Source organism: Salvelinus fontinalis, chromosome 9 (genome assembly GCF_029448725.1).
Source record: "Salvelinus fontinalis isolate EN_2023a chromosome 9, ASM2944872v1, whole genome shotgun sequence".
NCBI classification, from domain to species: domain Eukaryota; kingdom Metazoa; phylum Chordata; class Actinopteri; order Salmoniformes; family Salmonidae; genus Salvelinus; species Salvelinus fontinalis.
Window position 1 is genome coordinate 28,945,414 of NC_074673.1, and position 14,804 is coordinate 28,960,217.

At 43.8% G+C, this 14,804-nt stretch overlaps 1 protein-coding gene across 1 annotated transcript; it reads right to left on the reverse strand.

Moving 5' to 3' along the window:
* Nucleotides 1-757: 757 nt before the first annotated feature.
* LOC129862378 (solute carrier family 23 member 1-like) lies at nt 758-13,421 on the reverse strand. Its single transcript, XM_055933977.1, has 12 exons — nt 13,112-13,421; nt 11,029-11,163; nt 10,506-10,663; nt 7,975-8,134; nt 7,258-7,439; nt 6,801-6,921; nt 6,478-6,634; nt 5,969-6,222; nt 5,676-5,840; nt 5,233-5,341; nt 4,977-5,072; nt 758-4,775 (listed from the first exon to the last, which is right to left on the reverse strand). Exons 1-12 carry the CDS (start codon nt 13,157-13,159, stop codon nt 4,513-4,515), a joined length of 1,848 nt encoding a protein of 615 aa, XP_055789952.1. The 5' UTR covers nt 13,160-13,421; the 3' UTR covers nt 758-4,512.
* Between the last annotated feature and the right edge of the window lie 1,383 nt (nt 13,422-14,804).

Sequence of the window (14,804 nt, forward strand, 5' to 3'; positions counted from 1 at the left end):
GCGCGAGCGTTGCAAAATACACATACATGTTATTCAATCACTGCACCCACACGTCAGCGAGCATCTGCGTAGCCAGGCGCAAAAATATAACTTGGTTGTATTTGTGACGCTCAACGCACTGCAAGTCCTTCCTCTCCCATCTCCTCATTGGTTTTTAGGAGCATATACCCACGTTCCATCTTCTCATTGGTTTTTAGGAGCATATACCAACATGGGTGATTGAAAGATGAACTGAGATCCACACTCCAATCGGTGGTAATGCACCTTACAGTTGGTTGCCAACCGACATATAAAGTCCAAATAATAATAAGAAGCCTGAAGGAAGGAGGAGCGATGACTAGAAACTAATTTGGTTTACCGTTTTATCTGTGGATTAATCGTCGGAGTCGAGAACTTGTGCATTTCAGGTAAAACAGCAACCCAATGTTTATATCCCAGGACAAATTAGCTAGCAAAAGCAAGCAAGCTAGCTAAATTGCCATAAATGTTTAATGCTTTTCGACTTGTCCCCAAATTAATATAATTGGTTCAGAGTTTGTTTGATATTTCAAACTGCGAGTCCTGATCACGTCTGGTGTGGGCGGACAAAATCAACATGTGCGCGATATGGTGCACGCAGATGTTAGAGCTGTCAATATGTATAGCAGCTGCTGTTGTAGTCATTGTCATGAAACCACACCTGTCCTGATATCCTAGCCATGTTAAAAGTTCAGAATGAGAAAGTGTAGTCTTTATAGAAATAATGACACATTTAAAATCATTAAATCAAATCAAATTTATTTGTCACACTCACATGGTTAGCCGATGTTAATGCGAGTGTAGCGAAATGCTTGTGCTTCTAGTTCCGACAATGCAGTAATAACCAACGAGTAATCTAACCTAACAATTTCACAACAGCTACCTTATACACACATGTGTAAAGGGATGAAGGATATGTACATAAAGATATATGAATGAGTGATGGTACAGAACGGCATAGGCAAGATGCAGTAGATGGTATCGAGTACAGTATGTACACATGAGATGAGTAATGTATTGTATGTAAACATTATATTAAGTGGCATTGTTTAAAGTGGCTAGTGATACATTTTTTACATGTATGGCAGCAGCCACTCAATGTTAGTGGTGGCTGTTTAACAGTCTGATGGCCTTGAGATAGAAGCTGTTTTTCAGTCTCTCAGTCCCTGCTTTGATGCACCTGTACTGACCTCGCCTTCTGGATGATAGCGGGGTGAAGAGGCAGTGGCTCAGGTGGTTGTTGTCCTTGATGATCTTTATGGCCTTCCTGTGACATCGGGTGGTGTAGGTGTCCTGGAGGGCAGGTAGTTTGCCCCCGGTGATGCGTTGTGCAAACCTCACTACCCTCTGGAGAGCCTTACGGTTGTGGGCGGAGCAGTTGCCGTACCAGGCGGTGATACAGCCCGACAGGATGCTCTCGATTGTGCATCTGCAAAAGTTTGTGAGTGCTTTTGGTGACAAGCCAAATTTCTTCAGCCTCCTGAGGTTGAAGAGGCGCTGCGGCGCCTTCTTCACCACGCTGTCTGTGTGGGTGGACCAATTCAGTTTGTCCGTGATGTGTACGCCGAGGAACTTAAAACATTCTACCCTCTCGACTACTGTCCCGTCGATGTGGATAGAGGGGTGCTCCCTCTGCTGTTTCTTGAAGGTCACGATCATCTCCTTTGTTTAGTTGACATTGAGTGTGAGGATATTTTCCTGACACCACACTCCAAGGGCCCTCACCTCCTCCCTGTAGGCCGTCTCGTCGTTGTTGGTAATCAAGCCTACCACTGTAGTGTTGTCTGCAAACTTGATGATTGAGTTGGAGGCGTGCATGGCCACGCAGTCGTGGGTGAACAGGGAGTACAGGAGAGGGCTCAGAATGCACCCTTGTGAGGCCCCAGTGTTGAGGATCAGCGGGGTGGAGATGTTGTTACCTACCCTCACCCCCTGGGGGCGGCCCGTCAGGAAGTCCAGTACCCAGTTGCACAGGGCGGGGTCGAGACCCAGGGTCTCGAGCATGATGACGAGTTTGGAGGGTACTATGGTGTTAAATGCTGAGCTGTAGTCGATGAACAGCATTCTTACATAGGTATTCCTCTTGTCCAGATGGGTTAGGGCAGTGTGTAGTGTGGTTGCGATTGTGTCGTCTGTGGACCTATTGGGGCGTAAGCAAATTGGAGTGGGTCTAGGGTGTCAGGTTGGGTGGAAGTGATATGGTCCTTGACTAGTCTCTCAAAGCACTTCATGATGACGGAAGTGAGTGCTACGGGGCGGTAGTCGTTTAGCTCAGTTACCTTAGCTTTCTTGGGAACAGGAACAATGGTGGCCCTCTTGAAGCATGTGGGAACAGCAGACTGGGATAAGGATTGATTGAATATGTCCGTAAACACACCAGCCAGCTGGTCTGCGCATGCTCTGAGGATGCGGCTGGGGATGCCGTCTGGGCCTTCAGCCTTGCGAGGGTTAACACGCTTAAATGTTTTACTCACGTCAGCTGCAGTGATGGAGAGTCCGCAGGTTTTGGTAGCGGGCCGTGTCAGTGGCACTGCATTGTCCTCAAAGCGAGCAAAGAAGTTGTTTAGTCTGTCTGGGAGCAAGACATCCTGGTCCGCAACGGGGCTGGTTTTCTTTTTGTAATCCGTGATTGACTGTAGACCCTGCCACATACCTCTTGTGTCTGAGCTGTTGAATTGCGACTCTACTTTGTCTCTATACTGACACTTAGCTTGTTTGATTGCCTTGCGAAGGGAGTAGCTACATTGTTTGTATTCGGTCATGTTTCCAGTCACCTTGCCCTGGTTAAAAGCAGTGGTTCGCGCATTCAGTTTAGTCCGAATGCTGCCATCAATCCACGGTTTCTAGTTGGGGAATGTTTTAATAGTTGTTGTGGGTACGACATCGCCAATACACTTGCTAATGAACTCGCTCACCGAATCAGCGTATTCGTCAATGTTGTTGTTTGACGCAATGCGGAACATATCCCAATCCACGTGATCAAAGCAATCTTGAAGTGTGGAATCAGATTGGTCGGACCAGCGCTGAACAGACCTGAGAGCGGGAGCTTCCTGTTTTATTTTCTGTCTATAGGCTGGAAGCAACAAAATGGAGTCGTGGTCAGCATTTCTGAAAGGAGGGCGGGGGAGGGCCTTATATGCGTCGCGGAAGTTAGAATAACAATGATCCAGGGTTTTACCAGCCCTGGTAGCACCATCAATATGCTGATAGAATTTAGGGAGTCTTGTTTTCAGATTAGCCTTGTTAAAATCACCAGCTACAATGAATGCAGCCTCAGGATATGTGGTTTCCAGTTTACATAGAGTCAAATAAAGTTCGTTCAGGGCCATCGATGTGTCTGCTTGGGGGGGAATATATGCGGCTGTGATTATAATCGAAGAGAATTCTCTTGGTAGATAATGCGGTCGACATTTGATTGTGAGGAATTCTAAGTCAGGTGAACAGAAGGACTTGAGTTCCTGTATGTTGTTATGATCACACCACGTCTCGTTAACCCCCCCCCTCCCCCGCCCCTCTTCTTACCAGAAAGATGGTTGTTTCTATCGGCGCGATGCGTGAAGAAACCAGCTGGCTGTACCGACTCCGATAGCGTGTCTCGAGTGAGCCATGTTTCCATGAAGCAAAGAACGTTACAGTCTCTGATGTCTCTCTGGAATGCTACCCTTGCTCGGATTTCATCAACCTTGTTGTCAAGAGACTGGACATTGGCGAGTAGTATGCTCGGGAGTGGTGCGCGATGTGCCCGTCTCCGGAGCCTGACCAGAAGACCGCTTCGTCTGTCCCTTTAACGGCGTTGTTGTATTGGTTCGCCGCCTGGGATCCGATCCATTGTCCTGGGTGGTGGGCAAAACACAGGATCCGCTTTGGGAAAGTCGTATTTCTGGTCGTAATGATGGTGAGTTGACGTTGCTCTTATATCCAGTAGTTCCTCCCGACTGTATGTAATAAAACCTAAGATTTCCTGGGGTACCAATGTAATAAATAACACGTAAAAAAACAAAATATTGCATAGTTTCCTAGGAACGCGAAGCGAGGCGGCCTTCTCTGTCGGCGCTGGAAGTCAACATAATAGGGATAATAGGGATTTATATCAACCTAATTAAGATGTACATTACATCCCACATTCCAGTGTTTGAACTTGTAACGTGGCTGCATGGGATTTCTACTAATGCTACTGGGTGCATCCAATGGCATCCAATGGCAATGTATGCGATAGGTAATGCCAGGAGCCGCTTGTGGATTATTTCAGCTCTAATGCAGTTACACCTCCGACACTGACTAAACAAAAACAATGAAAAGCTATGCGTTTGTTGGCTAACGAGGGTTACTGCTAATCTGATTCTGGCCAAGAAGTGAGTAGAAAATGTCTGACTAAATAAGTATGGATTGCGTTCTTTTACAGTGTCTTAAGAGCAGGACAGGTGGTCCAAGTCACGAGAGCTGCCTTTGTTATTGTTGTTGTTGTTTTAGCCAGAGTCTGGGCTTGCTCAGTGTTCATAGGGCCACTGATCTGATGATATGTGAGGGCTCTGGCTTCCCAGGTTGCTTGTTGGTCTCCAAAGAGTCCACCCCGGGCTTGTCCTGTGAGCTGGGTGCATTCAGAGGGAGGAACGGCACATATCGAACCCATGTGTAGGAGGAGAGGCAAGAGCTGATTCCAAATGGAAGGTTGTACACCTCGCTACTCTCCAAGGTGTTGCTGGAGTCGTCCAGGTGGATCTTGTTCCAGGCTAGGATGCCTCGCTCTCGCTTGGTTCCTGTGTGGCCCAAAGCAGTGGCGTTAGAATGCTGCAACTCACCTATAACAGAGACTTGTGAATCTTAGGAAAGATGTATACTGTTTTTGAGGTCTGGGGAGGAGATGAACTAACACTGAATATGTCTACTCTTTACCTAATCATTACTCTATGTGAAACAGTTGGATAGATATTCCCCCTTATTCCTGGGTGGAAGCTTACCAGGAATGGTGTTGTCAAGGAAGAACCCAAAGAAGCCTCCAACAAACATGCTGGTTGTCAGAAGCACCTGCAGCAGTTGGTCCAGCTCGACCACACCTGACAAAGAGAATACAGTTCATCACACTGGGCCAATTCACATACTAGAGGAACCTTATACCTCCATGTTGATCTTCTGTTGAGCTTTCCCCCCAGCTTTTTTGTAAAGAAGTTTGAATGTTTTGTTTTACAGTGTTACATGCGTTATCTGCTCAGATACCTGTTGCTATGGCATCTGGGTTCTTGAATATCCAGTTTGGAATGACCAGTCCGGAAAACATGGAAAACCCAAAGATAAAGATGTTCCGGGAGGAGTTCATGTCTGCATACTGTCAAATGATAAGGAGAGAGGAGATGACAAATAAACAGAGCCAACCAGTCATTAGGGTTGCAAAACTTTCCCCAAATTCCCATATTTTCCATAAATCCTGGTTGGAGCATTCCCAGAGATCCTGCTTATTCCCCCCTGATACCAGACATATTTTAACTGGGATTTCTGGAAAACCTTAGAATTTTACCTGAATTTTGCAACCCTACTTGTCAGTAAAGACCTGAATGAAAAAGCCTTCATATGCTAAATGTCTTGTGGCCATTGTACAATAACAATGTGTAAATAAACCTAGGCAACTGTCCAAACTGGTTTGAGTCTCCACAGGAGTTTACCTGCAGATTTGAAACTCCAGCTGCAGATATGACCCCAAACATGACCAAGAACATTCCTCCAACCACAGGTGTGGGGATGGTGGTGAAAATGGCTCCAATTTTACCAAACAGTCCCATAATGATCAGCAAGACGCCACCAGCAATGATCACCATTCGACTGCCCACCTGCAAGAAAAGAGAACATTGTCTATTGAGACTTTGTAAGTTCTATATTCCAAAAAAACATTGATTCAGCTCAGTTTAACATCTAAAAACAGATTCTATATTGAAAAATAGCCTCTAGCCCATCTCACCTTGGTGATCCCCAATGCTCCCACATTCTCACTGTAGGAGGTGGTTCCGTTGCCTGTGCCCCAGGCCCCAGCCAGCAGACAGCCAAGCCCCTCGATGCCAATGCCCCTGTTGATGGCATGCTTTGGGGGAGGAGGGGCCCCTGACAGCCTGGCACAGGCGTGGTAGTCCCCCACCGACTCTATCATGGAGGATATCACCCCAGCCAAGATCCCTACCACTCCCGCCAGGCTCACTGTTGGTAAGCCCCACTGACCTGAGTTTGAGTGGTTTGGGTGGTATAATACATTAGGGTCTTTTTAGTAATGCACATATCAATAAACCATACATATTCATTACCCATATAGTACTAAAGGTTAGGGTTAGGGCTAGAATAGGTGATAAGCCCTGAGTTTTTCCTGACCATGTGACCTGACCATGTGACCAGACCAGGAAAAATGTATCCAAACATCTGATTATCAGGTTATGGAGTTGTTGCCTATGATTCCCCCTGAGCGGCTGTGCCTCCTACCTGGGTATGGGAATCTGAACCAGGGGGCTTGGACTATGACATCCCCCTTCAGGTCTGTGCGAGCCAGGTAGCCATATTGCTCTGGCTGTGAGGGCAGGACGTCAGAGATGGTGAAGATGTAGCAGATCAGCCATGACAGTGTGATGCCAAGAAGCACCTGAGGAAGACGTCACATACAGTACATGTAAATATGTTACACCAGTCATTATTAGGACCAGGAGTTTTTCCACACTCAGAAACTGACCATGGAAAACTCTGGGTCCTATATAAGGGCTTGAGAGAACAGTGAACAGCTTTGAGTCTTAATTTTCTAATGGACTTACTGGTAGAATTTGGAAGATGTAAATCTTGGAGGTGTGGAGTTTCTTGGTCTTGCTGTATGTGGGGAATGGTACAGGGATGTGTCGGAGGTACTGGGAGAACAGGATGATCAGAGCAGTCGTCCTGTAGGAAAGAGACTAACTCTGTTCACAAAGCAGAATGTGCCCTCTAGTTATGCACTTAGCATGGGTACCATCTTACAGTATGTAGCCATTGACATGCATGAATTCATAGCTTACGCCAAACCTGGTCTGGAACAGCTAGAGGGTGAACATGCTTTTGTTACAACCCTAAATCCAGCCGATTAATTGAATCTGGGAATCTTTTAATGCTGGGCAGGAACACAAACCTGCACACCGTATGGCTCTCCAGGTCAAGGATGGATGACTACAGGCATGTGGGGGTTTTGAAGTAAAACCCATAAATCAGACTTAAATAACCATACTGAGAGGTACATACATAGTTGAGATGCCCCAGTGGTTCCCTGCATTCATTCCAGCTGAGTCGTATAGGGACAGGCCAATCAGAGAGATGGTGGGTGCGATGGTGAGGGGGCCAATGAAACGCATGAAGAGACCGATGAGGCCAGAGAAACCCACCAGGACCTGGAACAAGGAGCCCACCATGATAGAGCCCTGTAGCTGTAGAGGAATAAACCACATAAGCATATACACACAGATGGGAATCCTGTAAATAATGTGTTGTCAAGGGTTATTAAGACGTGGCTAAACATGCCCTCATGCCAAACCCTGGCATTACAAGTCTCTCTCTCTCTCTCTCTCTCTCTCTCCTCTCTCTCCTCTCTCTCTCTCTCTCTCTCTCTCTCTCTCTCTCTCTCTCTCTCTCTCTCTCTCTCTCTCTCTCTCTCTCTCTCTCTCTCTCTCTCCTCTCTCTCTCTCTCTCTCTCTCTTCTCTCTCTCTCTCTCTCATCTCTCTCTCTCTCTCCTCTCTCTCTCCTCTCTCTCTCTCTCTCTCTCTCTCTCTCCTCTCCTCCTCTCTCTCTCTCTCTCTCTCTCTCTCTCTCTCTCATCCTCTTCCTCTCTCTCTCTCCTCTCTCTCTCTCTCTCTCCTCTCTCTCTCTCTCTCTCTCTCTCTCTCTCTCTCTCTCCTCTCTCTCTCTCTCTCTCTCTCTCTCTCTCTCTCTGTGTGTGTGTGTGTAATAATTGTGTCACTCACCGCTCGCATGCGGCTCTGCCACACCTCTACATACTCAGGAGAGGTGGCGTTGACCAGGGAAGCGTTCTGGGTCCAGGCAGGGCATGTCCACTCTGGCATCGACAACATGGCCATGGAGGGAGCCAGCAAGGTGAAAGTACCCCCCTGTAGAATGGGCAGTCTGAGGGGTAGAGAGAGATTAGGGAGAGAAAGAGAGAGGGGGAAGGGAGAGAGAAAGCGCAAGAGAAAGAGGGGGAAGTATGATGTCTGAAATCACAATTGTGAAGATGTTCTGTCTAAAGTGTAGAGACTAGTACATAAGGAATTCATCCCCATAATCAATTTCACATTGAATTAGGATGAATTTAAATCCCTTTGCTTTGTAGTATCATCCAAAACAGACTTGTCTAGTACAGTAGTAGTCAGAGATGAGTATTGAGCTGAGATGCAGAGCACTACTGTAACATCATCCAAACAAAGGTTGCCTTTATTAATCAACCTCTCCTTTCCTTCCATAGAGAACAGTCTCAATCAACTCCCAGCCAAAGTGCCAGTCTTTAGCTAACCCGATCCAAAACGCGCAACCTCCAGGTTCAAACAGCATGTCCTGACTCACACAGCACATTGTTTCTCTAGATCTAATTTTAGGCCTTGAAGGGCTGATTCAAATCTTGTGAGGACATTATGTAAAAACCATGTCTTTCCAATCAAGACTCCTACAGGTTAATGTAATGACTATCTGCTGTGTGTCTCCATCCTCTGATACATTAGGCCCCACTTTCAATTATACTACTGATGACAGATGGATCAGTCATGACAATGGACCCACTAAATACAGTGAAGTGATTGTTTGTCTGTGTAAATGTTGACTCCTATGGCATTACAATACAATTACCTACGTTTCTAACTGACATGTATAAATGTGTCACATCTCATATCCTGATCAGGGCTGTGCTGGAGTTTCACTCCCTACTAGCGAGTTCAACACATCCATTGTTTTCCTCACAGCTGACCTCCAGGCTTTTGGAGATCTTTGCCTGCAGGAATGTGGACTTAATGTGAGCTAGTTTATCGACCTAATAAGATGGAAATTCCTACCTAATCCTGTTATAATGATATGATGCAGAACTCTGGGTCAGGTTATGGTTGGCCAGGTTGGACCTGGGCAGTTGGGCAGTGCCATACATGGCCTTACAGTACACCATAGACAGAACAACACCTTGCTTACAGTACACCATAGATAGAACACCTTGCTTACAGTACACCATAGACAGAACAACACCTTGCTTACAGTACACCATAGATAGAACAACACCTTGCTTACAGTACACCATAGACAGAACAACACCTTGCTTACAGTACACCATAGATAAAACAACACCTTGCTTACAGTACACCATAGATAGAACAACACCTTGCTTACAGTACACCATAGACAGAACAACACCTTGCTTACAGTACACCATAGATAAAACAACACCTTGCTTACAGTACACCATAGATAGAACAACACCTTGCTTACAGTACACCATAGATAAAACAACACCTTGCTTACAGTACACCATAGATAGAACAACACCTTGCTTACAGTACACCATAGACAGAACAACACCTTGCTTACAGTACACCATAGATAGAACAACACCTTGCTTACAGTACACCATAGATAAAACAACACCTTGCTTACAGTACACCATAGATAGAACAACACCTTGCTTACAGTACACCATAGATAAAACAACACCTTGCTTACAGTACACCATAGACAGAACAACAATTCTCGTTTTCCATTCTCAGTCAGAAAATAGATGTTTCTGAGAGAAATCTAGCACTTGCATACCATACTAAGACCTAGCTAGTGCACAATAATGGCACATGCTTTAATAACCTAAAGCCCCAGTGCCCACTGCATAATATCCTATTGTGTGAGGCTAATGCATCACACTGACCTGAAAAACATGCTCCAAAGGTCAACAGAGGCTTAGTAGGAAACTTAAGAACCCATAGTATACAGCCCAGTTCAGGGGTGTGAAACTCATTTTGCCCCGGGGGCTTCATTTGGTCTTCAACAAGGTCTGGAGGGCTGCACTACATTATTATGTTTTCCCTTGCCGTCAAAATTTGCAAAACAAATTTCTCTATCTATCCATTGTTTTGGGAATTTTCTATGCTCCCTGACTGTCTAGCGTTTATTTGGGTGATTATCAGCGAGCTGATAACATGTCTACACAGTTTGGATTTGGTTTCATTGGTTTTAAAGTATATTGATTTCATGGAATTCATGGCACTTTTGTTTTGATTCCAACATGACAAGACAACAAGGAGATGCCAAGCCTCGCCATCTACCTGTATGGTGTCTCCATATATGGGTAACTCCACCATCACAAGAGGTTATCTTTTAAAGGTCAATCTTCATTGACCATATAAAGTTTGGCCCCTTTGTTCTTTCTTCCCCTTGCTGTAGGCCCCCATTATGTCAACAGTCACTCTGTTGTTGCTGATGAATGATTGGCCCAAAGCCATATCCAACCAACCCCAGCTCCCCTCCTCACCTGATTCCAAAGGTGACCTGCAGCAGGGTGCACACGCCTGACACAAAGAAGATGGTGCTGATGAGGTGGCCCTGGGTCAGGCTGTCATGCTGCAGACACAGACCCTGAGACAGGATCAGAGGAATGGCGATGATCCCTCCAAACGCTGTCAAGCAATGCTGAGGAGAGACAAGGGGGGATGGAGGGGAGAGAGGAAGAAGAGGAGATGCACTCATGAGGGTTAAACCCACCGAGGATACTGAAGCCAAGATGAGCAGCTGAAATAACAGGTACAGGTACAGTATTTGCCATCAGCCTCAACAAACATCCCGCTGTTGGATATTTAAGATTGAGGTCCTCATGTGACTTGGTGGCTTTCTTTTTAATTTGAGCCCAAATTAATCCTGGGAAACAGGACTGTTCATCCAATTGATTACACTGCCTAATCAAATCAATGGAGCACTGAGAAGGCCCATCCTCTGCTGCACCCAGGCCAACCTCGAACAGTGAGCCTCCAATTATAAAAAGTAGGGCTTGGACCTACCTGGATGCCCAGAATGATGCAAAGGTACCAGGGTGGGATGTCTGTGACACAGTAAGCCAGTTTGTTCTTGTCGTCCTCCTCAGAGAGGTCGGAGCCTTCTCCATCCTTCTCCAGATCACAGAAACGCCCATCAATCTACAGGACAGAGAACAGGGTCGCATTCATTGGGGCACAAATGGGTCTGACAGACATAATATCACTCATAACACAGGCATAATATCGCTCATAACATAGGCTTAAAACCTTTTAATTCAGTGAGCTAAATCAGGGTCACACAGAGTGATCATTGGTAGTCTTAAATAAATCTACTTTGAAACTAAAGTATATACCTCACACACATGGTTATGGGTTTAAAATAAGAAGACACCTATACCATGTCAGATATTGAGTTGAAATGTATTTGATTTTGAGTTTGCATCCCAATATTACACTTTATTTACATTACAGAAGACTTAAATATAACAAAACTGTTTGACATAGAAACACTGAATTTTCGTCTGTTTAAAAAAAAGTATCTTTATTGATGATGGAATTATGAAAAATACGAATAACATTTCACCCATGAGGCCAAAGAGGGCGCTTTTGGTCATTCACTGCAGGAAAGGGCTACTATCACCCATAGGGGTTTTAAATTATTTACTGAAAGTGTTTTGCTAAGACATTCTGGAAACCCGTGTCGCGTATAGTTGTATACCAAAGCCAGCCTATCAGTGCTAGCTGAATAGATTTACTCAGATGTGTGTAGACTGTTTGCTTACACTATGGAAGTTTAGTTGCTAATTGTTTATGTCAAATTTGACTTGAATGTTGACTGTATAGCGTACAGTATATGATATAAGATGAATACATTTCTTATCTCATTATACTACACAAATCCTTTATTTCAGGCAAACGTTATGTGATTTTGATCATGGTGTTGGGGAGGTGTGCCCCTTTCTGTACAATGTACATTTCTGGACAATATTTATGCAGAAAATAAAAGCCTTATTAGCTACTTATATACACACTTATAAACTACAAATTAGTGGCTAATATGTGTAGCTAAATACATTTTCAGGGCTATCATGGACTAAATCAATTTTATCAGAAATATGTGTCAACAAATCAACAAATTCAACATCTCGCATAGAAACCCAGTATCCTTCAAGTTTTTTCTTGCCCCTTACTGTTTCCTGTAATTTTGCGGTCAATTATTTGCACCAGAGAACCATTATAAGTAAGTTATGCATGAGGGACTAATTGCGGGTCAGGTGATCGTACCGGCGGAACCATATAGAAAGTTAACAACACTTCTCAGCTTCATTCTGCTCAACCAAATCCATAATAGAGAACACATCCTATTTCAAGGTATACAAGTGACTGTTGGGTTGAAGTAGCATTCATATAAACAAGACCCATTCTAAGGAATTCAAGGCACTCAGTTCTTATCAATTCACTCAGACTTCTTGGAAATGATTAACTTACTATTGTAGCCCGTTATAGTATTACAAAACTACAATATGCAATCTGAAGAGTACCACATGTGTTATGATATGGTAATTAGTTAAGAGGAAGAAATCAATATATCACCAAGGCTGGAAATCACTTGGAATGTGTTTCTTTGTTTGAGTTTACACATTCATCTATGTGCAGAAAATGCATTACATGTGTTCCCTCAGAACTTGTACCTGTAATAGGTGGCGCTCGCAAATGTTTGTCTCCGATACTAAGAAACTATCATTGTTGAATATTGTGTAAACATATCTAAATGTTACAGTGTTTATGCTTTACAGACTGTAACTTTTAGGTTTACTATGAACATAATCTTTACTCAAAGTCACTGCAGCAAATGTCAACATAATCCTCCAGCACGGGAATAATTGTGTTTATACTTACAGCAAATGTCAACATAATCCTCCAGCACGGGAATAATTGTGTTTATACTTACAGCAAATGTCAACATAATCCTCCAGCACGGGAATAATTGTGTTTATACTTACAGCAAATGTCAACATAATCCTCCAGCATGGGAATAATTGAGTTTATACTTACAGCAAATGTCAACATAATCCTCCAGCACGGGAATAATTGTGTTTATACTTACAGCAAATGCGTAGTTTTCGAGACCATTGCTTTCCTTTTCTGGAGCCATGGCTCCAGTCTGGACTCAGCTAGGATGTTGGGTCCTCTGAGTTATGAGTGAATAATCTCAACAGGCGAGCAAAGAGGAGAGAGAATACAGGAGAAGGAGAAAAAAAGAGAGATGAGGGGAGAGAGAGAGCAAAATAGGGGAAGGAGGGATGGAGAGAGTTAGAGAGAGTAAGTAAAGAGAGATTTGAACACGAGACTACTGCTGTTGCTGATTGTAACTGAAATGAGTCCCACCACCAGCCTCTCATGTGAACCCAATTACAACAGCAAGGCAAGCAGCTGATCAGAACCTCGCGACCGTAGAATAGAACCTTTCAGGGCACTAGCTCCACCTCTCTTTCTCGGTCTTTCTTTTATTGGCATGACAAAAAATTATTGTGTTGCTAAAGCACAGTGTTGAACTAATAGAAACAATAACACATTTAGAGTCATTGGAATCCTAAACACTCTTTACTGTATAACCCTGAAGTCAGTACCATATACCAGAGAAAAATACTGTATGTGATTCAACCTCCTCCCCCTTCTCCCCCTTCTAATGAGCCAAACTATGACATATAACATCTCTCTCTCAATTCAATTTCAATTTAAGGGTGTTATTGGCATGGAAAACATATGTTTACATTGCCTAAGCAAGTGAAATAGAGAATAAAGAAAAGTGATATAGACAATAAAAAATGTACAGTAAACATTACACTTAAACAAGTTGCTAATATGTATATATACAGTGTTGTAATGATGTGCAAATAGTTAAAGTACAAAATGGAAAATAAATAAACATAAATATAGGTTGTATTTAGTGGTGTTTGTTCTTCACTGGTTGCCCTTTTCTTGTGACAACAGGTCACAAATATTGCTGCTGTGATTGCACACTGTGGTATTTCACACAATATATATGGAAGTTTATCAAATTGGATTTTTTTTCAAATTCTTTGTGGGTCTGTGTAATCGGAGGGAAATATATGTTTCTAATATGGTCAATCATTTGGCAGGAGGTTAGGAAGTGCAGCTCAGTTTCCACCTCATTTTGTGGGCAGTGTGCACATAGCCTGTCTTCTCTTGAGAGCCAGGTCTGTCTTTGGCAGCCTTTCTCAATAGCAAGGCTATGCTCACTGAGTCTGTACATAGTCAAAGCTTTCCTTGATGTAAAGGTCTGTGTGTAGCTGGTGCAGAGTTAGGCGGAGGACAGCAGAGATGAGTAAATAAAAGTAACTTTACTCAAAGTCATCAAAATACAAGTGTAACGCGCTTCCTCCTTCTCCTCATCAGAAGAGGAGTAGCATGGATTTGACCAACGTGCAGCGGGTTGTGAATACATCATGAAACTTTATTTACAAGACAAAACTAAACACACGAAGAACACTTGAATATTTTACAAAACAACAAAACGAAGAAGATAGACCTGAACGAGAGTACTTACATAAAACACGAAGAACGCACGGACAGGGAAAACAGACTACACAAATACCGAACAAACGCTACAGTCCCGTGTGGTACACCGACAAGGACACAGGAGACAATCATCCACAAACAAACAGTGAGAACACCCTACCTTAATATGACTCTCAATTAGAGGAAAACGCAAAACACCTGCCTCTAATTAAGAGCCATACCAGGCAACCCAAAACCAACATAGAAACAGAAAACAT

Excerpts from the sequence above, each read along its gene's own strand:
- LOC129862378 (XM_055933977.1), bottom strand. The coding sequence starts at position 13,159 with ATGGCTCCAGAAAAGGAAAGCAATGGTCTCGAAAACTACGCATTTGCT. Across the intron at positions 7,440-7,974 it reads GGCAGAGCCGCATGCGAGCG|CTACAGGGCTCTATCATGGT; the intron begins GTGAGTGACACA and ends ATTCCTCTACAG. Across the intron at positions 6,922-7,257 it reads CACTGGGGCATCTCAACTAT|GACGACTGCTCTGATCATCC; the intron begins GTATGTACCTCT and ends TCTTTCCTACAG.